The 27828-nt window shown below is 39.9% G+C and overlaps 2 protein-coding genes across 2 annotated transcripts; both read left to right on the plus strand.

Annotated features, from left to right (window-relative positions):
• The first annotated feature begins 8522 nt into the window (after positions 1–8522).
• LOC149319990 (vitelline membrane outer layer protein 1-like) lies at positions 8523–13559 on the plus strand. Its single transcript, XM_089508244.1, has 3 exons — positions 8523–8690; positions 11421–11524; positions 13262–13559. The coding sequence occupies exons 1-3, from the start codon at positions 8523–8525 to the stop codon at positions 13557–13559; spliced, it is 570 nt and encodes a 189-aa protein (XP_089364370.1).
• Positions 13560–14856: 1297 nt separating this feature from the next.
• LOC149319991 (vitelline membrane outer layer protein 1-like) lies at positions 14857–24551 on the plus strand. The gene is made up of 5 exons (XM_089508469.1): positions 14857–14916; positions 17683–17739; positions 21223–21411; positions 23274–23377; positions 24248–24551. Exons 1-5 carry the CDS (start codon positions 14857–14859, stop codon positions 24549–24551), a joined length of 714 nt encoding a protein of 237 aa, XP_089364595.1.
• The last annotated feature ends 3277 nt before the right edge of the window (positions 24552–27828 follow it).

The following is a 27828-nucleotide window of genomic DNA, read 5'->3' on the forward strand; positions in this document are numbered from 1 at the left end:
AGCTCTCCAAATAATAATTAAAAATCAGAATAAATCAACTAGCATATGAAAAGTCCCAGTTTTGGATTTCATGAAAATAGGTTCCAGATAAAAATAGGACTCCTAATAGGATATTAATTGAATAAACATGGTTTGACTTTTATTCCTTCAGAGAAACCTTGGGATATGCTGGTGGTGTTCTTTTTTAGTCGTACATAGTCTGAATGTTCCTGAGAAGGTCAGCCATAATGGTTTATACACAGGTATTTTTGGGATATCACTCATAGTGGTATCTATTGACTTCCATGTCAGAATACAGTTGTTCCACTCAAGGATTTCTTTAAAATAAGTTCAGCACATGAGGGAGCTGGTTTAAAGTTTAAATAAAACCCAGAACAGATTCACTACACCACTCACAGGGAAGCCAAGAGTGTCCATTGATCCTATCTTGTCTTGTTCTTCTTTTCTCCATGGAAAGGCTGTTGGCAGTTAGGACTATGCACGTTCTCTACTATAACTAAACTGACCTATGCGTGTTCTTTACTATAAGGTAATGAAAGCAGTTGCCCTACTTACGTATGCAAAGCTGATCAACGCTGGGTCTATGCAAATGCTTTCTTGATCATCAGATTACTACCCACATCAAAGAATCTACATAAGAAGTTGTAAACTGGTAAATCTAATACAATGCAAGATTTTTCACATTGGGGCCTTTTGACAAAAATAGCATTATAAAAATTTGCAGAAAACAGTGCTCTATTGCATCAAATAAAAACATCTGAAAAAAGCCTGCTCAAGCTTTAGTATTCACAAAAGTTTTGCAATATTCTGCCTTCCCACAAGGCAATTTTCAGATGAAGCCATGAAAGTATGGGAGTAAAGAAATAACCAGAAATGGAAAAAAAAACAAAAGAAACTCTTACAATCTTACCCAGTGGGAGAAAATATTTGAAATGTATTGTTCTTGCAAGTGAAAGAGAAGTGAAAGAGGTTCCAATTGAACTGGGACTGAAGTAAGGATGCATTATTTAGCCTGTGTATTTAGCACAAATGATCCTAAATTTCACTGCCGATTTCTGTGCTCTTACAATCCCTATCACACACTGCTGATGATCTGGAAGTCACCTTCTTACTCTTTCACAAGCTTGCTGTATTTATTTATTTATTTATTTATTTATTTATTTATTTATTTAATATCCCGACATTTTCCTAATATGGGACCCATGATGCAAGTTGAAACAAAATACAGTTAAAACAATGCACAATAAATATGCAAATAACCAACTACCATTTTAAAAACATTGAAACAGTTTTAAAAGGCTATGAAAATAGAGTAATAGTGATACAAATACAACACATACTGAATAAAAGACTTTCTGCAATGGTCAGTTAGCAGCCAAAGACTGGGTAAACAGAAAAGTCTTGAACTGCCAGTAGAAAGATTGCTGAGAGAAGGCCAACCTGGCTGCCTGTGGGAAAGAATTCTACAGTCTTGGAGGAGTGACCAAGAGGGATCTCTCCTTTATCATCAACAGCCATGCTTGCAATGTTTGTGGGATAAACAAAAAGTATTTTTACAAAGATCTTAAAACTTGGGCAGACTCGTATCAGGAAATATGAGACTAAACTCTATTACTAGTCTTACTCTTGATACATCATTCAGCAGTTGTTCCATAGGTCTACTCTAATTGGGACTAACCAACAGAGTTCCAACCGAAGCTGGTAAAATCATAATCATGGAAAAGTAGTGATCATGAATATGGAATAGTTACTTAGATTTATTCATCTGTAATTGTTTTACATTCATGATTACTTAGTAATGTTAGAACCACTGTGGTGTATGGTTTGAGTGTTGGACTATGACTCTGGAGACTAGAGTTCAAAGCCTGGCTTGGCCATGTAAACCCACTGGGTGACTTTGGGGAAGTCACACTCTATCAGCCTCAGGGAACAGAAATGGCAAACCCTCTCTGAAGAAACTTGCCATGAAAACCTCACAACAGGCTCGCTTTAGTGTCACCATAACTCAGAAATTACTTGAAGGTGCACAACAGCAACAATAACAAACTTAGGTCTGCCAGAGCCCGTGTTTGCTGCACCAGGGAACCGCAGAGGACAAACCGCACGATTCCCTGGCGCAGCAAAAAGAACCCGCAAAAAGCGGGTTCTTTTTGCGGCATGGTTATGACGCTGCAAGGCACCAATGGTGCACTTGCGGCGTCATAACTGCGCTGCGACGTGTGGACACTAAGAGTCCGCGATGTAAAAATGGCGGCGCCCATGTGTATAGGGCACCGCCATTTTGACGTACCCAGTACATCCTAGGGGTGAGTCCTGATTAGACGCTGCGTCCTCGGCCAACCCCTAGTACGTACTGGGGGTGTGGCAAAGGCCCGCCTTAGTCATGATTGTGACTGGATTGCCATGATGGTAATTCCTCGTCTGCTTTAACAAACATCAGCTGCATGAAGAGAAGAAATCAGAGCACAAGTGAACAATGTTTCTCTCAGGTTTTTTTTTTTTTTGGGGGGGGGGGGAGGTCAGGCCAAGAAAGCTTACTTAATTTACTGAGTGAAAAATGTTGTAGCATAAACCTTTGTAGACATGGGGCCTGAGCAAATAGGCAAGATATGATGGGTCAGTCCCAAGGTATCCTGCCTTTTGTTTCCACCTGGGTCAATTTCCTGGCCAGTAGGGCAGGACGAAAGTCATGGATCCACTGCTGACACATGCCCCTTACTTTTTAGTGCCATCACATCTTCTTTAAAGGCCTTTGCTGCAGCCCATAAGAGTGGAAACAGGGTGACAGATGCCCCTTTCCAACGTCACAGGCTATGGCAGGGGTATTGGGAAAGGATGCAATGGTGTCAATAGCTAAGGGGCCCATGGGCCCATCCAGTCTTCTGGCAGTCATGGAAGAGTTTCAGAGAAACTCTGCTGCAAACAGCTGTTTTTTAAAAACAGGATTGAGGGCCACATCCAGTTTGCCTGATCCCAGCCTGGGGCTAACGGCTTGCCTCATCCAGACAGGACAATGAGGGAAACACAAGCCTGTGTGGCTGGACCTTGGTCTATAGTTTTTTGTGGGTTTTTTGGGCTATGTGGCCATGTTCTAGCAGAGTTTCTTTCTGACGTTTCACCAGCATCTGTGGCTGGTATCTTCAGAGAGTGCTTTGCCTGGAAAAATTGGGTGTATATATACGGTGTGAGCCTGGGAATGCAGGAGTGATTTGCATGTGTATTGTTCTGTGTTGATGGCTGGCCTCAGGCTGGGAGGCTAATGCAAATGAGGATTAATGTCTGCTAACTGATGATCCATTATCTGCTGGGAAAGCCCCTGACTCTGAATGGTTTCCCGTTTGCATTTGCTGAGTCCTTATTTTGCTATTCTTCAGGACTGGTAGCCAAATTTTGTTTACTTTAAGAGTTTCTTCTTTTCGGTTGAAATTATCCAGATGTTTATGGATCTCAATGGGCATTGAGCTCCACAAACATCTGGATAATTTCGAACAACTGAATTTACTTACATGTTGACTTATGATTGAGGAGTTGATTATGAGCATCTAATCTAGTTATGACTGACAAATAGGATTCCAACTTTTCTGCTGTGCATCCTTGCTTCTGCCGTCAATGTGCCACTTTATTTATTGGGATTGGAAAAACAGCCACTGTACATTCCCCATTGCACAATGGGACACATTGACAGATGTACAATCAGTCTCACAACATCAGTATTCAGCAGAAGGGTAATGACCCACACAAATTGTGTTATCTATGTAAGTATAGATTTACTCTGTACAAGTTTAATATCAAATCTTATTTCCTATTATATTCACCTTCAAGGCACTATATTTTTAGCCATATTTCTCTTGAAAGACATTAATAAATGCCAGATTTATAAGAAATTAAGAAAAGCGTAGCAATTTGAAAACAAAGCTGCAAAGGCCTACTTAGTGTGGCATCTTTTTATCCTTAGTGCCAACCAGCTGCCTCTAGGAAGCCCCCAAACAGGGGATGAGGACAAAAGTCCTCTGTGACTATATTCCACACCATACTGCTTCTGCTACTAGTGCAAACCATTATGATAGTTCTAGTGTCTGTTTAGGTGTATAAACTTTTAAAGCATCCATAGACCTGCTCAGGTATTTGGAAGGGTAACTAAAGACATGAAGAGGATAAAGTGCTAGTTCTGTCCTTGTCATCATGACTGCGCACACATGAAAAGCCACAAGCCTGTAGCAAAGAACCTCTTGCATGAGTGGAGGGTCTCTATCCGGTTCAGAACTCTAATTTTCTAGGATCTTCTGTTTCAGACTTTCAGTTCTTTATGTGAACAAATAATAGTTTGTGCATCCTGTCTTGAGTGCTTTTAAAATACAGTGCACCTGTGCCATACATGGGCACACCATATGCTTACGTGGAAGCATGTGGTTGCTGCATGGTCCTGAACCCTAGAATTTAGAAGGGAATGCTATAACCACAAAAAGTCAACATGGGTTTCTGAAAAACAAGTCACGCCAGACTAATCTGATCTCTCTCTCTCTCTCTCTCTCTCTCTCTTTTTTACAAAATTATCAGCTTGGTAAATGAAGGGAACGCTGTGGATATTGCATACCTTGATTTCAGTAAGGCCTTTGACAAAGTTCCCCATTACATTCTTGCAAACAAGCTTGTAAAATCTGGGCTAGAACACTTAACTGTTAAATGGATTTGTAATTAGTTGACTGGCTGAACTGAAAGAGTGCTCAGCAGTTGCTCCTCTTCATCTTGGAAAGATTGACTATTTGGGTGCCGCAGGTTTATGTCCTGGGTCTAGTGCTATTCAACATCTTTATCAATGACTTAGATGAAAGAATAGAGGGCATGCTTATCAAGTTTACAGATGACACCAAATTAGAAGGAATAGCTAATACCCCAGAAGACAGGATCAAAATTCAAAAGGACCTTAATAGATTAGAAAGCTGGACCAAAGCTAATAAAATGAATTTCAACACAGAGAAATGTAAGGTACTGCACTTAGGGGGAAAATGAAATGCATAGTTATAGGATGGGGGAGACCTGGCTGAACGAGACTACATGTGAAAGGGATCTAGGAGTCCTAGTAGACCACAAGTTGAACATGAGTCAACATATGTGATGTGGCAGCTAAAAGGGCCAATACAATTTTAGGCTGCATCAATAGAAATATAGTACCTAGATCAAGGGAAGTAATAGTGCCACTTCATTCTGCTTTAGTTGGGCCTCACCTAGAATACTGTGTCCAGTTCTGGGCACTACAATTCAAAAAGGATGTTGACAAATTGGTGTGTTTCCAGAGGAAGGTGACTAAAATGGTGAAAGGTCCTGAAACCATGCCTTATGAAGAAAGACTTAGGGAGCTGGGTATGTTTAGCCTGGAAAAGATATGGTTAAGGGGTGATATGATAGCCCTGTTTAGGTTTTGAAGGGGTGTCACATTGAGGATGGAGCAAGCTTGTTTTCTGCTGTACCAGAGACTAGGACACAGAACAATGGATGCAAGCTCCAGGAACAGAGGTTCAACCTCAACATTAGGAGGAACCTTCTGATAGTAAGGGCTGTTCGACAGTGGAACACACTCCCTTGGAGAGTGGTGGAGTCTCCTTCCTTAAAGGTCTTTAAACAGAGGCTGGATGGCCATCTGTCGGGATGCTTTGATTGTGACTTCTGGCATGGCAGGGAGATGGGCTGGATGGCCCTTGTGGTCTCTTCCAACTCTACAATTCTACGATTCTGATATGGTGTCATCTGCATATCTTAGATTGCTGGTGTTCCTTTCTGCTGTCTTCACTCCTCCTTCTATGGAGGTTATAACATGCAGCTTTTAAACTGCAATTCTCACCGATGCCACTTCTTCCCCTAGCTTCCTAATCCCTTTCCCATCCTTTGACATTTATGAGGGAAACCCGCAAATGAAGTTCCAATCACGCAATGCCACAGGTGCAAAAAGCCATTGCCAAGACAGTCACATGACTGGCAGTCACATGGTGTCACTGTCCTCTCCCCCCCTCTCCCCTCTTCCTCCTAATTTTTTTTTAAAAAATATTCTTTCTTCTCTTTTTTGCACAATTTCAGAGCTCTGAAGCCTGGCAATTTTGAAAACAAAACTTTACAGAAGCTTAAATTGGGGATGCAGAGGTCTTTAAATGCACAAAAATGGTGGGAACAATTTTTTTTTAAAAAACTAAATGCATGCTGGGTAAGGCATAAGGGATGAAGGGAGGAGTGAAGGGGGAGAACAGGAAGGGGGTGTGATGCCAGCAACATCCCCAGTCATGCAGATGGAAATAGTGCAGTGTTGCCTGCTCCAAAACAGGTATTTTGCCTTTCATTTTGGCTTGGAGGACTGCAGTGTGAAAGGGGCTGGTGTGATAATTTCCTATGACTAAACTTGCTCTTCATATGAAATTTCCTCAACTGAACAAGTATGTGATAAAATACACCCTTGCCTGTCTCCCTTGCCAAATGGGAATCATCCTGTTTCTCCATATTATGTTTTAACAGAGGCTTCATGTCCTGGGTACAGATTTCTCATCAGGACTATTAAATGCAGCAGCACATCCATGCCTTTAAGAGCATTACATAGTTTTTCATGATCTATGAAGTCAAAGGCTTTGCTAAAGTGTATAAAGCATATGCTGATTTTTTAAAAATTCCTTGGTGTGTTCCATTAGCTATTGTATGTTTGCTATGTAGTGTCTAGTGCCTCTGCCTTTCCTGAAGCTCAGTTGCACCCCTGGGATTTCTCTCTCCATATATGATTAAAACCTATGTTATAGGATTTTGAGCACAATTTTGTTCATGTGGGAAATTAATGCTACATTTAGAATTTCAGCCAGAGAGCTCTTGTGCCTCCCCAAACTACAACCCCCAGGATATGACAGGATGCAGCCATAGCAGTTAAAGTGGAATCATAGCACCATGACTTGGTAGAGTGAAAAAGTGCTAGGTTAAAAACCTTGAAACAATGGTTTTGCTTTTCAGTCAATCACCACTTTATAAAGGTCAGAGGTTCTTGTTTTAAGGAAGAAATGACTAAGGTGGTTTACAGACCGCCCTTTTGGGGCAGCCTGTTCCTGCCTCTTTCCCCACTGGATCGGGGCCTCAACTGCCACAGTGGCAGCCTCGGAGGCCCCGATCCGCCACTTTCCGCTGCAAAAGGCCGCTTCCCCACGGCCTGGAAAGGGGTGTCCTTGGGGCTTCATGCCCCAAGGACACCCAACAGAAGTGGGGACAAAGAGAAAGGGGCCACTTGGCCCCTTTCTCATTTGTGTCGCTGCCTCAGGCACCCTCGCGCAGTGCCAGGACATCACTTCCACGCCGCTCCATTTGGAGGTGGTACAGTCATGACGTCCCAATGGTGGCACCCATGTAGAATGGGCACTGCCATTTTGTACGTACTAGGGTTAGGGTGTCCGGAAAGAATGCCCTTTCCTAACCCTAGTACGTACTTTTTGCCCATCTGGAACGGGCCTAAGTTGCCTCTATTCAAGTCACCCCATGACTGAGGTGCAGTTAGCAAAGCACAAAGAATGGACAAGAGCCTTCGATCTGCTCCTTTAAGGAGTCAAGCAATAGAGCATGGAAGGTGATGACTTGAGAAGGGTGACTCCCACATTTAATTTTCTAGCCTCTGCCTTGCCCAAACTGACATTCATTTTTCCCCCCTCAGCTTCTCTCTCATTCCAGTTATTGCAAAACAGGTGCCTGTGGAACTGTGAGTACAACAAATCCTTTCTGGGTAAAAGCCATGGTGAAATATATGTTTTTTGTACCAGAAAGTGTCCCTGATAGCTACACTTAAATCAGTACTGGGAACTCTAGATGTTTTTGAATTGCAGCTCTACAACTTTCTTCTCCACGATGTCTAGGCTGATGGGTGTTATTGATTAACAGATCTTGGGAATTGCATGATCCTTGTCCATAACTGAAAGAGATCTGGGGAAATAATACACAAGTCTGTTACCTAAAAACTTGCAGAGCCATTGCAAATCCAAGCAGAAAGGTCTCCCATTTAGAAGAATGACTCATAGATTCCAGATGACTTGGATCACACAGGTTAAGAGAGACTCCAGATTGCTCTTACTTTTGCTAAAGCCATTTTGTGGTTGCCTCAACTAAATCACCCTTCATCCTGGAAAAGATTCAATGCAAATTCAGCTCATTTTCAGGAGTCAGAATAGCCAGTCATTGAATGCATTGCAACAGCCAAAAGTAATTGTGCTTCCCTTTCAGGAAAAAAAATTCTCCTTTCCTGAATGGCTAGGTTAGTCCCTTACTGTTGTCCTTCTGCTCATGGAGCTGCTATACTTATTTTCTCTCCACAGATGTGCTTTTAAATTGTGGTTAATTTGGATGTTTCAATATAAAGGGATTTCAAATTAAATACTATAACTGATAGTTTCATCTCTTTTTAATCATGTTGTGAACCACCTTAAGTTCCACTTTTGGAGGAAGGTGAAAAATCAATCAATCAATCAACCAGTCAATCCTTTTTCTTTTGCCTCTAGAGTGGACTTTCTGCCATGGACCTCTTGATCAGTACTCTCTTTGTGATGCTCACCTGCTGCTACAGGGATGCAGAAACTCGAAAATATCGTTCTGTTCTCACTGTGCCAAATGGAGCCCCATGGGGTACATGGGGCAAACCACAATTCTGTACAAAAGGATATGCAAATGGTTTCACCTTGAAGGTAAGAATAGGAAAGGACAAAGGGCAACCAAGCAGCAGTCGGCTGCTACCAGACATCTACTGGACATCTGGAAGACCCTAGGAAGTCCAGGAGGATGCCTCTTCCTTTCTGTAGTTGACTACAGAAATGCAGCTGGCTGCCCCTCATTTTGCCTCCTTTCTGTTGTGATGACTGAATGATTCTCTCTCTCCCTCTCCCTCTCTGTCTTTCTCTCTCATTCTCTCTTTCTGTCCACCTGTCAAGATAAAAAAAGTCCATGCACATGTATACATTTCTCTTGTGCCTACATATATCATCAACAAGCTACCATCTTACAATATAAGGAGTTCATTAACTGGGTAGTCTCAAGCACTGATCTATGGAGATTCGGTATTGTTGGATTACCAACCTGGAGGGTGGGGAATAAGAGTAGGTCCAAATACTGTAATTGTTTCAGTAATTTATCACTATATTTTAAAAAGAATTTGCATCTAAGCTGTTCTTGAAAATCTTCCCTGTCCTTTTAAAAATACTTGTGCTTGGTTCCACTTTCTGAGGTAAAGATGGAATAAAAATGAAACAAACAAATTAATCAATCAGATGCAGCTATGTTCTCTTTATTTAAATTGTCCTTTCTGTTGCTGGTCAGTAAGTATGATTCCCACTTTAAGATGGAAAAGCAAGTCCCAGCATAAAATCTATGACAAGGCTATGGTGAGGTAAAGACAATATGGAGTGTGAAATGTAGAACCAAAATGTGCAATACACAGTTACAGTGAGCAGTGTACAAACAACACGTACAAGGTCGTTGTAAGCACAGCTGCACTGCTATCAAAAAAGTGCATTGATTACACTGTGGAGAATACTTTGCTCAGCAAGCATAGGGTAAATAACACAAGTGTACATAGACAAAGCAAAGACACATCATAGACAAAGCAGAGGAAGCTGTGTTGGCCGTGGAAAAATTCCAGCCTCTATATTGTGGTATAGCCTAAATAGTCCAACCCAAAACACTTGGGACCAGAGGTTTTTTGGATTTTTTTTTTGGATTTTGGAATACCTGTATTTGCATATATATAATGAGACATAGTGAGGCTGGAGACAGACTGAACATAAATGAAATGACAGGAATCTAAATGTAGTGCTTGATATGAATCCAGGTCTCCTGACATTTCACAAATCCTCACATCTCTCTCTAGCTGCATCTCTCTTCAGTCTCATGAATATAGTACAGATACATAGTTGAAGAAGTTTGGGTTTTTGGATGATTTTGGATTCTGGAATTCTGGATAAGGGCTCCTTAAAGCTCTTTGCCAAATAAGATGTTATAAAAAACATGTGTGTGTGTGTGTGTGTGGGGGGGGGAGAAAGACTATTTAGAAGTATTACAGTTTGCATATTGTCTTGAAATGTAAAGTGAAGGTAGTTTCTTTAGATTCTAATGCAGGGATGTAACTCTTTGCTAGTGTTGTCCCTGAAGGAAGTAATGAGTAATTTGAGCTATTTTCTTGCCACTGTGAAAAAGTCTTCCAAAACTGTACAGCGTTCAAAGACCGTTTGCAGTTTTGAACTTCGGGGCAAAATTTGCCAATTGGGGATTTTTTGTGCAGAATTTTTTTTCTTTGAAGAAAATTGTATTTCTGCACAGTAATATTTTTTGAGATTATTAGGTTTAATTCAGAGCAGCAGCAACTGAAAATTATGTCCTGTTTTTAAAAATGCACACCATTTTTATAAATGGAGAGTAGTTTCCATCCTGTGTCCTAGGTTTTGCTGTGGAAAGAAAACAGAGACAGAAATCAAATGGGGCAGCTTGACCTTGTGGTTAAACAGAACAAGCCATAAGAAAATTGACCCTCAAGAATCCCCATTGGTTATTTTGACATTTTGGGAGCTGTAGTTCAAAGATATATAACCATTTCTGTGCAAAAAGGCATCTTCTTTACTAGTTTGCTATTGAGGTTGGACAAGTGTTGAGTAGATGCTTTGCATGCTGATGACTCTACCCTAGTACTCATACATTCATTGATTTATTTCAATACTAGGCAAATCAGTTTGTGTGCTTGTGAAAATGTGTGTTTGGAGTGGGGGGATTCTGTTAAAAAACAAAACCTCACACATGCCTAACCCTCATGCATAAGGATGGTATATTTTAGTCCCCAGACTCATGTTTAGTTCCAAAATCCACACTACCAAAAACCTACAAGGTTTGCAATGTCATCATTAGCTGCACAGTGGTAAAAGGTGTTTCCAAATTTCAGCTACAACATTATACACACACACACACACACACTATACAAAAGAGAGAGGGGATGTGGAAAAGGTTCTACAAATCTCTTCATCCCCCCCCCCCCATTACAGTACTTCCCCTCCCCAGCTAGTATAATGTATTGGGACAAAAAGTGTCCCATGCTGTTTTTCAATAAAGTATGCTGCAGCAAAACAGAAACATGATTGAGAAGACATTGGCATTTATCTGGGTCACATATCCCTCAGAGTGCTAGTTGTGTACATTTATTTTACTTCTTTGCATTTTGTGATTTCTGGGTCTGGTTGTTTGGGTGTAATATAGATGATTAGCACGTGCAAATACTTTTTTGAACATGGATCATTTTTATAACTTACGATACAGTGGAATTCTCATTGAAATTCTTATTCAACTTGCACAGTGCAACATTACTAACCCAGTGCATGACTGTTAAAGGGGCTGCTTTTACAACACCTTGATCTTGTTTTTCTGTTCCCAACCAGGTACAGGAATACCAAGGTCCCCAGGCATGGAATGATGATACATCCTTGAATGCCATTCGTCTCCACTGCAATGATGGCCAAACTATTACATCCACAATTGGACCGTGGGTATTGTTGCTGTTGTTACGTTGTTGTTTCTTCTTCTTGCCACCTTGGGTCCCATGGTGGGAGAAAGGCAGGCTGTAAATAAGAGTATTTCTTTATTTATTGGATTTATTTCTTGCCTTTGTCCCAAAATGGGAATAATAAAAGAGAAAGTTTCTAATTCTGGGTGGAATGCCACAGTGTTCTGTCCTGGGTCTGATATTATTCAACTCTTTATAAAGAACTTTGATGCAGGAGTAGGAAGGATACTCATTAAATCTGCAACGGCACCTAATACCTTAGAAGATGAGGGCCTGTTACAGACTGCCAAAATAAAGCTGCTTCGGGTCTCTTTGGAGGTATGCTCTTTAAATGATGCATGGGTCCTAAGAGTCCGGAGGTCGCACCAAAGCCACACTCTATTCCTAAGCACCAGAGTGCAGCTTTGGTGCAGCTTCCGGAGTCTTCGGGTGCATGCATCATTTAAACAGCATGCCTCCAAAGAGACCCGAAGCAGCTTTATTTTGGCAGTCTGTAACAGGCCGAAATCAAGATTTGGTGTGACTTTAGCATATGGGAGAACTAGGCCAGTACTACAGGTTTAATTTTAGGATGAAGGAATATAAAGTTGTGTGTTTAGACAGCAAAAAGGCAGAAGCACAAAAATTGCTGACAGAATGGGAAAGCCTAGCATCAAAAGTGTCTTAGTAGACATCTAGATGTCTTAGTAAACTAAAAGTTAAACATGAGTCAACAGGATGATGAGATGGTAAAAAATCTAATGCAGTCCTAGGGTATATCAACAGAATTATAAGGTCTATATCAAGAAAAGTAATTTGCTCTTGTTATATGACTTATGTTGACTCTAACAGAAGGTTTTTTAGTGGGTGTGAAAGGGTATGACTTGCCCAGGGTCACCTACTGGGCTTCCATGGCAGAGAAGGGATTTGAGCCCTGGTCTCTTGGAGTCTTACTCTGACATTCAAACCATGACACCACACTGGCTCCCAGTTAAGGGAAGTAATAGTAGCACTGCATTATGCTTTTATGAGACCCCTCCTGGAGTACAGCATCTATTTCTGGGCACACAGTTCAAGAAAGACATTGATGAACAGAAATCCATCCACAGAAGGACAACCAAAATGTTCAAGGGTTTAGAAACCAAGTCCTAGGAGAAATTAGTGAAGGAAGTCACATTTTTAGCTTAGAGAATCTAAGGGCATCTTCAAATATCTGAAGCAATGTCAGGTGGAAGATGAAGTGAGTTTGTTTTCTACTGCCCCACACAATAGGAAGCAAATCACTGTATGTAAATCACAAAAAAGGAGATCCTGACTCAATGCTTGGACAATAGCAGCTATTTGGCAGTAGACAGGGCTATTTGAAATGTGGTGGACTTACTTTCATTGGAGGTTTTTGAACAGGGGTTGGATGGCCATCTGTTAGGGGTGCATTAGCTGTAGGTATCTGCACTGGCAGGGGTTGGATTAGATGGCAGCTGGAGTCCCTTCCAACTTTACAGTTCTATGTTTTATGATTCTTGAGTTTTAAGAAATAATGTTAAAGAATATTTACAGTGTATGTTGCAGATTATATTTTTTGTGATCCTGCATGAATTATCCACTGACAACAGAAGTAGCATTAAAATGTGCAGATTCTTGCCTTCTCCCCTGATTTAAAGGAATTTGAAATATATATTGTATGTCTGTTTTTTTTTTATATTTTTCTTAAGGCATCATTATTATCTTCTTTGGCAGATTTGGAGCATGGACAAAGCCTGAGATGTGTCCTAAAGGGAACCTGATTGCCTTTTCATTAAGAGTAGAAGCTGCACTTGGTCCTGTAGTAGATGATTCTGCAGGTGACAATATCAGATTCAACTGTGACGGAGGATATGTTCTGACAGGCCAGTCACGGGAATGGGGTAGTTTTGGGAAATGGAGCCCAAGCTGTATTGTTGGTGCCATATGTGGGATTCAGACAAAGGTGCAGCTTGAAAAAGGTACTGGTGATGACACAGGACTTAATGATGTGAAATTCTTCTGCTGTGACTGAGACCTATGCATTCATATTGCTACAGTATAGCCAATTCATGTTGACATGAAAATTATCCATTATTAAATCTTAAACAAACTGTTTTGCGTTCCTTTTTGGATGACATTCCTTTGTCAATGTAGCTTCTGGACAGAAGACCATCCGAAGTATTATAGAAATATTGTTGGATCATAACAATAAATGGACTGATGATAGGCTATGGTTGTAAGAGTAAAAAGAACTCAGTTAGATCAGACCAAAGGCTTTTCTAAGCCAACATTTTGTTTTCTGCATTGGCCAAATAGTTACCTGGTTTGTAGGAAACCCACAAAAATTTTAATGATGAAATACTGAATCAAGGATTAGTTATAGCACTGCAAATAACAAATCTTCATGTCAAATATTATCCGCTCAGATGTCAAAAATCTAGCTAACTGAGCCTAAATCATGTACAATAATGACTTCTCTGTGATTGTGTTTAAAATTGGTAGCAACAGCAGCATATATTTGTTTGATGTTGTGTACAACTGAAATACTGTTATGTATTTCATTTTCATTAAACTATGTAAGCCACCTTTTAGGGACCAATGCCTCTCAGGAAGGCATGAAAGATAAAAACAATATCAACCAAATGAAACTATAATCCCATGAACAAACATTTTGTAAAATTTAATTTAAAAATGACATTTATAGTAAAACCAATAAGCCACAGGAATGGAAGCAAAATGTTGGCCAAGATTCCACATCATGGACTATGTTCCATAACTTTACAAATAGCACTTATCACTTTACATTTCTATATTGCTTCATAGTGAACTAAGCACTTTCTAAGTAGTTTACAATGTGTAAGCCAATTGCTCCCAACAGGCTGGGTGCTCATTTTGCTGACCTACAAAGGATGGAAGGCTGAGTCAACCTGGAGTCTGGTGGATTGAACTCACAACATTGTGGCTACAGTACCGACATTTATCCACTGTGCCACCAGGGCTCCCTGAACTGGAGCTAGGTGAAGAAATGAAATTAACCTGCTAGTGAATTGCAAAGATAAAGAAGTAGGCACCAAAAAGAGGGTTCCAATTTGCATTGGGTGCTTCCAATATGCTTTAGGAACTCTTAATGAGCATCAGGTACTAATGGGCATTGCTGTTGTACTCCAGCACATCTTAACTGGTGTCCAGATGCACAAGGGGAGTGGCCCAATGCATATTGGTTCCATTTCACATTGGGGCCATGGTACACCAATCATGCCAGTAGCAATATGTACTGCAACTTCACAGAACCCTGTATGTTGTAACTTTACAGGAGTCCCTCGGTGAGTATGGACATTGCAAAACTACTTAGTTCTATTTCCTGCTCAAGTAAGTTTACTCATGAAGATGTAAGTCCCATGCTGAATTCCACCAATTGTTGTTTTCTATTGCGTGCTCCGAGGAGGCCCAATGCTGCACAAAAGAGCTTGGGGGAACAACAGGGAGAAGCCAAGGGTGATGATGAAGTACATTCTCTTTTCTGCCATCATCACCACCGAGTAAGATCTCAAATGGATTTTTAACAGTTTAATTTTGCTCATTACATGGAGGGATGGAAAAAACATCTGAATATGTTCTTGTCCATGATGTTCTTTTCCTTGATGAAGAAATTGTTAACAACTCGAAGACGTTGTAATTTCATGAAAGAGAAATTTCCCCTCTGATATTTTCATTTCAGAGAATGAAATAAGAATGAAAGTTATTAGTAAAATTACCTCCAGGCTATGTGTATAAGGTATATAAGAAACATAAATGAATTTTGTATTTATACTGGAGTCCAATCTCCATTATGATGTACATATATGCAAATACAGGTATTCCAAAATCCCCCAAAATTCAAAATCCAGAACACCTCTGCTCCCAAGCATTTCAGACAAGGGAGACTCAGCATGCATTTAATGACATAATTATAATAATAATTATAATAATAATTATAATAATAATATCCTGCCTTTTCCCAAAGGAATCAAGGCAGGTTACAATGAAACAATATAATACAATGTAAATAAAATATACATTTAAAAATAATCCCATAACCTAACCCCCATCACAATCATATATGGCAGAGCTTACCACCACAAAATTCTGAGAGCCAAACTGAATGTGGAACCATTCATTTCTGGTTTGCATGTTTATGTATTTCACGTACATTTGCATTTTCTTGCCTGTTAAAGTGTATAAAAGAGAGTACCTTAGAAGGGAAGCAAATCCATCACTCCCTCCTCTGTCCTATCAAACTGGATGAGAATCAAGAAGTGGGAAAACTGCTTAAGTCCATGCAGCATGATGAGTCATTTGGGGAGGTTTTGATCCCCTTCCTGCATGGTTCTACCTTCCTTTTATTGGAAGACAAATTTAATGTAAATGCAGATAAATCTAATATAAAGTTCTGTTTCATATCATTTGGCCTTGAATTAAAAGGGCAACTGGTAGAAAATATACATGATACTTGTTGGCCAAATAGCCTGAAACTCGACAGCTGTGATCTAACTCCAGAGGTCCAGAAGTCTATCACATTTTAAAATGATCTGACAAACATTCCAAGCACTAGAACAAATTAAACAGTGCTGAAAATTATCACATGGAACTTCTCCTTTCCTCTGCAATTTTTAGAAATGCATCTTATATATTTCTATCATTATGGTGGTGATAATAGTAATAATTAAAATAATGGTTGGAATTCTGTATCAGCTTCTTTGTTAATATGAAAATAGATTTCCTTCTCCCAATGCAGCTAATGCCCAGTAAAGTAGGTTTGGGGTGGAGAGTTACACTCATGGCAATAGCATGTGAATACAAGACAGTTGGCTAGATTAACTCACCTGTAATGATTGTGACACTACTGCCATGATCATAACTCCTGCCCAACTTACTTTATCGGGCATCAGCTGCACGGAGAGAAGGAGCTCTATTCTCTCAGTAACCAGAGCAAAAGTGAGTGATATTTCTGTTAGCTGGGGGGCGGGAGGGATCAGACCAGGAGATGTTAATGAAGTATTTACTTTAAATATTAACTACAGGTTGAGCATCCCTGCTGTGAAAATCCAAAATCTGAAATGTTAAAAAAAATTGAGTTTTGACATGACACTACAAGTTCAATGTATACATTGTACACAAACTTTGTGTCATGCACAACATTACTAAAAATATTGTGTATAAAATTATCTTCAGGTTATGTGTATAAAGTGTATATAAAACATAAATGAATTTTGTTGTTAGACTTGGGTCCCATCTCCAAGATATCTCACTATGTATATGAAATATTCCAAAATCCAAAGCTAAAATAAAAAATTTAAAAATGTTAAAAAAAAAAATCCAAAACACTTCTAGCCCAAAGCATTTTGGATTATTGAGACTCAGACTGCATTAATTTAAGTAGCTGATACAGATTTCTAGCCAACAATAAAACAGCAACCTGCCTTTAATAATTTTCAAATACATCCCCTCATTAACACAAATTAACAAAACATTATTAAAGTGCAACTAAATTTTCCATTGAAGCAAAAATTGAATTCAGTGAATTAAAAACATTAAGATCAGCAAAGAACAGTAAAATCATCCAAACAGCACATTATTAAAAGCTGAAGTGGTCATTTAAAAAAAAAGTTTCAACTTTCTGAAAGGACAGCCAGCTGAGAGTCATCCCATCTTCTCTGCCACTGATATATTTTATTTAAGCTTATTATGGAAGGGAATCTTTTGCTAATTTGATTACTAAGCAGTGGTTCAAGCATTATTCAGGTTTTGTGCATCATTAAACTTTATGGGATAAAGTACGGACAAAATTATCTTGTGCAGCTTCAGTTCTTCATTCTGAAGGTAGAAATTTGACATTGTTAAATCTCACTGGAAATCAACAAGTTGAGACCCTTATCTTGCAGACAACCAACATCGCATCCTGTTCTCCAAATTTAATGTATTTTCAGTTTGGTAGCAGCTGAAAAAAAGATAATGAAATGATAGGAGTGCGGTAGATACAGCACAATGTATCTAACGTTTCATCTGCTCCACTCAGCTGTGGTGCAGTAGAGCATGGCAGGTGCTGTTCCACAGGACAACTCCTACACTTCATTGTCCTGCCCTTCTCCTGCTGTGACCATATTCATATTCTGCAGCTCCGCTCAGGGGCTTTCTCATTCCATCTCCAGGCTATTTGGCTGCTGTGCGTAACTGTAAGTAGGACTGAATTGTGCTGTTTGGAGCAACTCCTTTCCCTTTACTTGCTATGAGAAAAAGGCAAGGCAAAGAGTTACAAGCCAGCCAAAATTATATACAAGCTCTACTTGAATAAATTAAAACCAGGAGGGAAAAAAAAATCAGACTATATTATTATTATTATTAACCTTTATTTATAAAGTGCTGTAAATTTACACAGCACTGTACATAAAACCTTTTAGTTAGACGGTTCCCTGCCCGCAGGCTTACAATCTAAAAAGACACGACACAAAAGGAGAAAGGAGAGGTGGTGGGGAAGGGGATCAGGTCCAGCAGTCCTTCTCTACCTCCGAGGCCTGGACCAACAGACTATACTGTTGGTTTTACTGTATAAATATTAGGGGTGAGCCAAAAGATAGGTGGGACATTTCACAAATATTTTCAGCAGTATCAAAAGGCACCTCTCTTTGACAAATAGAGAGATATGTTCATTTAAAAGGGTGATGATTGTTTTCTCCAGAGATGCCCCATGATAATTTTCTGCCCCCCCCCTCATTCTATGTGGTGCTGCCCCCTCATTCTATGTCCAAATGATAATTGAATCTTTCTTGCATCCTTGAAATGGGACAGTGTCCTCTGTATATCTAGAGGGGTAAGGGTAGACGTAAGGCTTCATATCACACACAACTTCCATAATAATTCACTCATATCTCATCACCTATCTGTTCCTGGGTCAACTCTGGTTTCCTCATTCATAGTGACAACAATGTTGGTCTGTATGAACACAACCTCAGAGATGATCACTTAGTGGAAGGCTGTGGTTATCGTATACATCTTAGACATTCCTAGAACTGCTGTTCCTGAACAAATCTCATCTTTTTTAAAAAAAATAACTATGGCTGATTTGGACTAAAAATTTATTGGCCATGGCAATATCAATAGATTGTGTCTGTACAGAAAAAGCTTGTTCATTATGCCAACTTCACAAACACATTTTAGACTTGAGAAGATCCATATTTAGGGCTTTCTTCAGTAGGCTCCAATATTTGGGAGTCAGAAGATGAGCTCCAAAATATGGGCAATGGATGAGCAAGGAACCATCACACCCCTTTCAAGTTGGCAGATACAAGGCTTGGATTAATGAGGTGGGGAGAAAACACAATTTGTGAGAGTGTCCAGCCGAGATCTTCATGCATATTGCATACATATTGCAAGAACAATAATGCTAATACAGTCCGTCCTCGCCTTACACGGGGGATCCGTTCCGGATCCCTCAGCGTAAGGTGAATTCCACCTATGCTCGAGCCCCATTGGAAACAATGGGGCTTGTGCACGGTGGCGCGGCGGCGTGGGCATGCGTGGGGTGCAACGGGCGCACGCGCCCATTCAATTGAATGGGACACGCCGCCCTTTCTGCCCCGCGTGCGTGCCGCGGCTTGAGCGCATATGCTCAAGGCCGCGTATGGCGCGCCCATGTATGGCGTGGGCGCACTGTAATGTCACCATCGTTACCACCACCACCACCACCACCACCACCACCACATGTTGTAAAGGTAACATGTACACATTTTTGCAAAAAAAGGATAAATTCTATTGTTAATTAATTTAAATAAGAACATTGACTGTGTAGCATGAAAGGACCTCGAGACAAATAAAGCTCCTGAGCCCTACTGTGCAACAGGCATCCACATGGGGGCCGCCATGATGACGTATGTGTGGCAGTGCCTTCAAATGGCATGGTGCCGCATGGCATTATCATTGCACACGAGGGTGGCAGTGGCACCCCGCTTGCACCCTAAAAAGAACTCACAGGGAGCGGGTTCTTTTTAGGGCTCCCGGAGGCCGCACGGTTTGGTTGCTGTGGCTTCCGTGTGGGGAAGAAGGGGGTGGTGTCTCAGAGCTTATTTTCCCCTGTCTGTCGAGCCCCTTAGGTTGTTAATGTTGCTTCCTCCTATCATCACTCCTTTTCTGATTCTAATTCTGCTTTTCTTATTATACTTTCAGTATATAGGTTAAACAAGTAAGGTGATAGGATGCAGCCTTGCCTGACCGCTTTTCCTATTGGAAACCACTCTGTTTCCCCCAATTCTGTTCTGATGGTGGCCTCTTGTCTTTGGTAAACATTCCTCAATAGGACTATCATATGTAGTGGCATGCCCATGTCTTTGAGTGCATTCCATAGCTTTTTCTGATCTATACAGTCAAATGCTTTGCTGTAGTTTATAATACACATGCGGATTCTTTTTTGGAATTCTTTGGTGTGCTTCATTAGCCATCTCATGTTTGCAATGGGGTCCCTAGTGCCATTTCCTTTTCTGAATCCTGCTTGCACTTCTGGAATTTCTCTCTCCATGTATGTTTGGAGTCTATGCAGCAGAATTTTGAGTACAGTTGGCCTTTCTTATGCATGGATTTTTTTATACACCAATTCAAGCATCCACAGTTTGAAAATGTTCAAAAAAGTATAAATTTCAAATATCAAAGCTTAATTTTACATTTTTTTGTAAGGGATACCATTTTGCTACATTATTATATTTAATAGGACTTGAGCATCCACGGGTTTTGTTATCCACGAGGGATCTTGGAACCAAACCCCAGTGTATCACAAAGGTCCACTGTATTGTTTTGCTTGGATGTGAGATTAGTGCTATTGTTTTATAGTTGCTGCAGTCTTTTGTATCTCCTTTCTTGTGGATTGGTATGTATATCAAGCATTTCAAGTCTGTTGGTGACCCATGATACAAATATAGCAATATGATTCCACTTTAACTGACATAGCTAAATCATAAGGAATCCTGGGTCATGTAGTTTGGAGAGGCACTTTTATTTTATTTTATTTTATCTATATCCCACCTTCCTCTCATCACAACATTCAACGTGTCTCTGTAGCTGAGAATCCAACTGCAGAGTCCAGGATTCCATAGGGTGCTACTTCCATAGGGTGCTACCATGGCAGTTATAGTAGAATCATAGCACTATAACTGTGTAGTGTGAATAATTATCAGACCCCATCTAATACTATTTGCACTTTATTAAAGGCCTGACATCACATGCAGTATGGTCCTGATACCACCACTCTAATGTTTCAAATTAGAGAGCATAAACCACAGAGAACATAGTGGTTAGTGGGCTGGATCAGTTCTTGAAAAACCCAAGTTTTTGTTCCTGCAAAAATTGCTGGATGACCTTGGACAAGTCACTTTATTAAAGCCTGGCCTACATCACAGGATTGCTGTGAGTATAACATAGGGAGAAGGAATCATGCATGCTGCTTTAAGTAAAAATGAGAAATATCCTTATGATGTATATAATTAAGTAGTAAACAATGTAAAAGAAATGCAGCATTAGTGTGTGTGATGGAAACCATTTACAGCCACGTCACTAGTGAGAAAGATTGTTTGCTGCCTGATATGGTTGGTATGAGAGTCAAGGAGGGATAAAGCCCAAATGATCATACTGTGCTTTTTCACGATGACCACTTTTCAACCATGTTTCCACAGCTACAGCTAGTGAGGACAATGAACCTTTTCATCAGCACCCTGGTCTTCCCTATCATTTCCTGTTGCTTCTGGGATGTAGATGCCCGCCCCTATGATGCTATCCTCAAAGTGGAAAATGGAGGACCATGGGGTTACTGGGGGAAAAGAGAATTTTGTTCTAATGATTATGCTACTGGTTTTGCATTGAAGGTAAAATATGTTCTGTATTGTGCTTTTTAAAAAATATAACTTCAGGTTGAGTAGATGTCATCATCACTAGATGCGTCCACAATAAGTAATAAGCATTACAATCATCCCTCCATTTTCACAGACTTTGAGTCCACAGTCTCAGTCCTTCACGAACCAGCAAGCAGGGAGGGTTAAAATGGCACTTGCACAGGAAAGCACGGCCAGTCAAGCCAATGGGGCTTGAATATTTGCACATTTCCATTTTTGCAGGGGAAGCTGGAATGGATTCCCCAAGATAATGGAGGGATGACTGTATTTGTTGTGGAAGGAGATTTAGGAGCTTATCACATGGGGGGGAAATGGAAGTTCAGCCAAATAGTATTGCTTTCCTACATGCCTTACCACATGCTGTTATAGTGTTTTAGTTTTCTTCTCATGGGAAACGGTTGTAAAAGCTACTCTTTTTTTTCCAGCTGGAAAAATCTGTTTGACAAAAGATTCACTTTTACTGCCATCTTCCCGAGGAAGAGAAGCACTATAACATAATGCAGTAAGGTTTGGAGAAAGGTGCTACTATCTGGCTGCACTTTCACTTCCTTTCTTTCTTTGTGCAATAAGCTCTTTAGAAAGTACTTGCAGAATTTGAATGACATACATTAACACAGCCAACTCAGGGGATTCTCCAAATGTGGCAAATCTGTAATGAGGTTGCAATATCTTTTGCTGTAGTTCCCGGACTTTTTTTTTTTTTAAATACACAAACATTTTGTTGTCCTGGATTATTTTCTAGTAATCCTGGCATCAACTGCAAAATTTTATTCCTATCTTTGAGTAGGAATAATTGCTAGACACACAAAACTTATCATTTTCATTCTCTCTCTCTCTCTCTTTGAGTTATAGTGCTATTGTACATCAGTGAAACGACACTTTTGTGCCATAACACTACATCTCTGACAATAATATTAAAAGATGAAGAGAAAATTTGCTCTTCAAATCATAGTAGTCCTGTTTTTAAAAGACCTTTTAAAAAAAAACACACAACCACACTACTTCAGATCCAAGAAATAACTACATGCAGCCTCAAAAAAGAATAGAATAAAAGATGAGAAGACAACAACTAGCAAAACCCAAAATCTATATTGTAAGAATTTACACTTCTTTAAACCAATCTGGAAGAGTCTTACATTGGTTTTAATTTATGCCACTTCAACTAGCATGTCTTATTACCATGCATCCTGGCACACTAGTCAGTGGAAGGGTAGTGGTAAGAAGCTCAGTCAATATTATATTTGGGTCTTTCCACTTTTCTTTGCAATATGTGGTAAAACATAGGGAGCCTTTCAAATACCAAATCAGGCCATTGTTTCTTCTAGTGCAGAATGTCTACAGTGAGTGACAACATCTCTGCAGCATTTAGACAATAGAAGAAATGTTGTTTCTTCTGCAGAAAATGTTGTTTTCCATGTAAAACAGCCTCAGGCCGAATTTGCACAGAATAAATTCCAAATTCCAAATAGGATTCAAAACTTTATGGTTTTCAAAGTATTTTCTTATAGTCGGAATACACTTGTTAAAATTACTTGCTGCTGCCTTTGAGAAGGAATGTAGTGAAGAATGATATCCCTACTCTGGAGGGCCATGTGATCGCCACACATGCTTCAGGTGAATGGAATGTTATGCACGGAAATGTCTTCTTAGCCATTTATAACTGTGGATGGGGATACAACCTTAACTAATTTTCCTCCATTGTGCTTCTTGTTGTGCATAGTTTTATTGATTTTATTTCTATCCCAAATTTCCTACAATATGGGACCCAAGGTGGCTCACAGCATGAAGTAAAACAAAGTACAGCTTTATCACAATCCTTCTCTCCTCTGCACAAGGTAGAACCCTATCAAGGTGGTAGAGAAGGGGACGATGATACATCCCTGAATGGCATCCGCCTGCTCTGCAGAACAGATTTATTTATTTCATCCATGGTTGGCAAGTGAGTAGCTCTTTGCTTTTGAAGTGGATTAGGCAAGGATGCACCTCCAGATGTTTTAGTCTGCAACTCTCTTCAAATCAGCACAACCAATGGTGAGGTATTATGAGAGTGAAAGTTCACCAATATCTGAAGTTCCATAATAAACTAATTGCCTTCCTCTGATGTAGGCCTTGCAGTTCTGGCTGGTAAAGTTGAAGGCAGTAGGAAAAGGCAAAGACTGCATTATAGGTTGATAGAATCTGTCAGAGAAATTGTGGCATTCATTTTGCAAGACTAGAGCAGGGCTGTCAATAACAGGATGATCTGGGGATCTCCAACTGATGCCATAAACTGAAGTTGACAATGGCAATTAACAACAAATAGCACTGTCCTTGTGCTATTCCTGTTACTTTCTCTTTATTAGTGGTAATTGGAATCTGAAGGGGGTGGTGGTGGTTGTGTTCATAATAGTATTATGGTCAGTATCTGGCATGTTGAGTCCTAGTGTGATGTAGTGGTCTCTGTGTTGGGCTGCTTGGCCAAGAAACCTACTGGGTGACCTTGGGCAAGTCACATGCTCTCAGCCTCAGGGGAAGGCAATGGAAACCTTCTCTGAATAAATCTTGCCAAGAAAACCCCATGATAGGTTCTCTTAGCATCACCATAAGCCAGAAATGGCTTAAAGGCAAACAATAAGAACAATCTGGCACATCAGTTCAGAGTACTGATCATCACATACCACCCTCCTGGGCAAAGCAGAATTCCTCTAACCAGATTTCTAGTCCGAAGGAGACTAGTGTTCTGATGTAACACAAAACTCACCACTCAGTGTTCTATACTATACAGTCCTACAGTACTGTATTTCTTATGTCATCTTTATTATCTTGGCAGGTGGGGTGGTTGGTCTGAGATTCAGGTATGTTCAACACCACACTATCTGTTGTCCTTCTCTCTGAGAGTTGAAACACCCCAAGGGTTTGGAGATGACACAGCAGCCAACAACATTCGGTTCTTATGTAGTGATAGGACTGTGCTGGAGGGCAACTCCCATGAATGGGGTCAGTTTGGCCCATGGAGTCGTCAATGCCCTGGTGATACCTTCATATGTGGGATGCAGACAAAGGTGGAGACTCCACAAGACCTTGAGGATGACACATCACTTAATGATCTGCGGCTCTTCTGCTGTAAAAACTGACAACTTGCATGCTAGTAATTCATGTTAGTTTGACATGCTTATATCTGCCATTAAATCTCATATTTGAATGGAGTCCTATGTGTGTCATTAAAAACAACAACAACTAAACCAAACCAAACCAAATTGCTCAATTACATTTATTATGTTAGGATGCAAAGAGAAAGTGTCCATGATTTTTTTTTAAAAAAGAACAACAAACCATAACCATGTAGACTTGCTTGTCAACAAGGGAGACATGCTTGGTGAAAATACAGGAGTTAGCCTTCTCAGTGACTGTTTGCAGGCTACACAAGTCCATTCCATGGGAAGCTAGGTTTTCTCCTTCTCAGTTCTCTTTCTGCTGGCAGGCAAAGACTGTCACCATATTATAAGGTAAAATTAGATCTGCTGAACTGCATAGTCATGAAGTGTGTGTGCTTTGTGTGACAAGGTAAGGACATCTAGACACAAATGTGCTTGAGGAAGCCAGACACTTGATTGTGTATTGGGATATACCTGTGTGTATGACTAAGCATAATGAGGCAATGTACAATGATGTAATGTATTAGCAACCATGCACTGAGGTTGAATCAGACAAAGGTATATAAATCCCACCTAACTGTAAACATGTCAGTAGGTCAGTAGTTGTGGGTCACTGAGAAGTGTGGGTTATTGAGAAAGAGTTGTGGAGAGTGTGAGTGTAGTTGCTGTGTGTATAGTGAGTATACTAGAGAGTTCTGTATAGCTCTGTTGCTGTTGAGCTATGGGGAGGTGGAAGAGAGAGTGTTGTACTTCCATCCTAGAACTCTGTTCTATTCCTGCATCTGTAAATACTCTTCCTGATCACCTGTAAATAAATATCTTCACCGTGAGCTGTTTGGTCCCACTTCTCGATTTCAGCAAACTGTCTCAAGCAGCTTTATCACAGTAGCAAGATCCTGCGGGCAAATGGGGCAAATGGGAGTTAAACGCAATTTAAATTAAATTCGAATTTAAACAAAACTTGCAAATTTGGGGAGTTTATCACACAGAATTGCTTCCAAAATGAAATAACATAAAGTTAAAGCAGAGAAAACATATTATTATTATTATTATTATTATTATTATTATTATTTGTATTACGCCTCTCCCTGTATTGGATCGAGGTGGGTAACAACAAACATAAGAACAATAAAATCTCAAAAGTAAAAAGCTGCTGGTTTCTCCACTTTAATTGAGGTTTAACTTCACATTATTTCATGTTAACTGCGATGTTGTGTTATCCAGGGTAACAGTGCCGATTTCTGTCTTCCATCCCTGTAGAATCAGGTTTGTGAAGACAGTGGAGAGCCTTCTGGGTCAGATTCTGTAGTGCTCTGGATTTTCCAGCAAAATCCAGAGCAAAAGGTGAAGTTTTTTTTATAGTAGTTTAGGTAAGGATAGGGTGGATTCAATGTGAAACTGCCCTTCCCTTGTGAAGACAGTCTGTACTTGAATTGGGACTTTAGCCTGTGTCGTGTAGACAGGTTGTGATGAGGGTAGGAAGAAAACTTTTGCAATTGGTTATGAGCCAACAGATGCTACAATTCTCCAGCAGACTCAAAATCTTTCTCAGCAGCAAGGAGTATCATATCTGTTGCGAAGTGACACATTACACTTACACCTTACAATTACAGTCGGCTCTTCTTATACACTGATTTCTTATACACAGATTCAAGCATCCACGGTTTGAAAATGTTAAAAAAAAAGGATAAATTTCAAATATCAAACCTTGATTTTCCATTTTTTATAAGGGACACCATTTTGCTATGTCATTATATTTAATGGGACTTGAGCATCCACGGATTTTGAAATCCATGGGGGATCTTGGAACCAAACCCCAGCGTATAACAAGGGTCCACTCTATATCTTTTCCTTATAGAAGCAAGGAAGGTTTGGGGGTTTCTTCATTATATGGAGAAGGGGAAATTCACATCTTCCTTTCAACAACTCTCTATATGAATGAGAATATTAGCAAATTTAAATTTTCATGGACACGAAGTAGGAACTAAACCAAATACTAACAAAACCTCCAACATTTCCACAGAGGAAAGGAAAAATTAATTTGAGGATGATGAATGGCAACAAAGGGTAGTGTTAAGGTTGCATATACACTATGATCTCCTTCCCAATTTCTGGTGTACTTATTTGAGGAAAATTGACAAGACAAAGTTGTGTGACACGCATTAGAGTACTGAAAGCAATAGGAAAGGTCAATTGCATAAGAGGCAATGCCACACAACTGTAGTTCAGTGGTAGAGTGCATACTCCATATACAGAAGGTCACTGAATCAGTCCTTGACATCTCCAGGCAGTGTTGGGAAATTCCCCTCTTTGAAACTTTGAAGAACCACTACTGATTAATATATCCATGACTATGTTTCATGACAGAGTGACTAACAGCTTTTGTTAATATTGTAGAACAATTGTGGTACAGATGTGCAACAGGGAATATCTGGCCATTCAGATGTTGTTTGACTGCAACTGTCATAATTCCTTACAATTGGCTTTTCTGTTTATGGCTCAAGTTGTAATGCAACCATCTAGATGGTCATTACACACACACACACACACACACACACACACACACACACTCCTCTGAGTAGATAGACACTTCTTCTCTCTGTGGGGGAACTTTTTGATCCATCTACTTTTCTCTGTTGGTTGGTATGAGAATCTTCATAATTCTCCATTTGCAATGCTGTCCTGTGGTGAGTGTAATAGGTAGTCAGGATCCAAGATCTTATTTTGGCATTTCACCCTATGCTTGATTGGCAGAAGGATGTGAGATTTATTGATTGTTTTTATGAACGCTTGGGTTCTCAAAATAAGAATCAGCACTTCCTCATAAAAATGGCACTGAAGGCAATTTATCCAGAAACAAATGTTCTCAAAATGAGAACATAATGCAGTTTGGAGAACATATTTCAATAGAGGGGTGGAGATTAGAAAAGCACCAAGAGCAAATTACATCATGTGCCTTTGCATTCTCAAATCAGCATGGGTTGGTAGAAAGGGAAAAATCTTGTTATTTATCTATTTATTTACACATTGCCTATATATATATATATATATATATATATATATATATATATATCCCACTTTTCCACCAATGCATTCATAAGCATAATACAAAAGGAAAAGAGAGTCTGTAAAGGGAATGCCAAGTCAACATGGGTTTCTGAAAAACATGTTCTGTGTGACACACCATCTGGACGTGTCGCACAGGACATGCCATGGATGCACATCCCATGTGGGTGGGGCTGTGCAATCATGGTGG

Source organism: Sceloporus occidentalis, unplaced genomic scaffold, assembly GCF_023333645.1.
Source record: "Sceloporus occidentalis isolate IW3139 unplaced genomic scaffold, rSceOcc1.0.p SCAF_2, whole genome shotgun sequence".
In the NCBI taxonomy this organism is placed as follows: domain Eukaryota; kingdom Metazoa; phylum Chordata; class Lepidosauria; order Squamata; family Phrynosomatidae; genus Sceloporus; species Sceloporus occidentalis.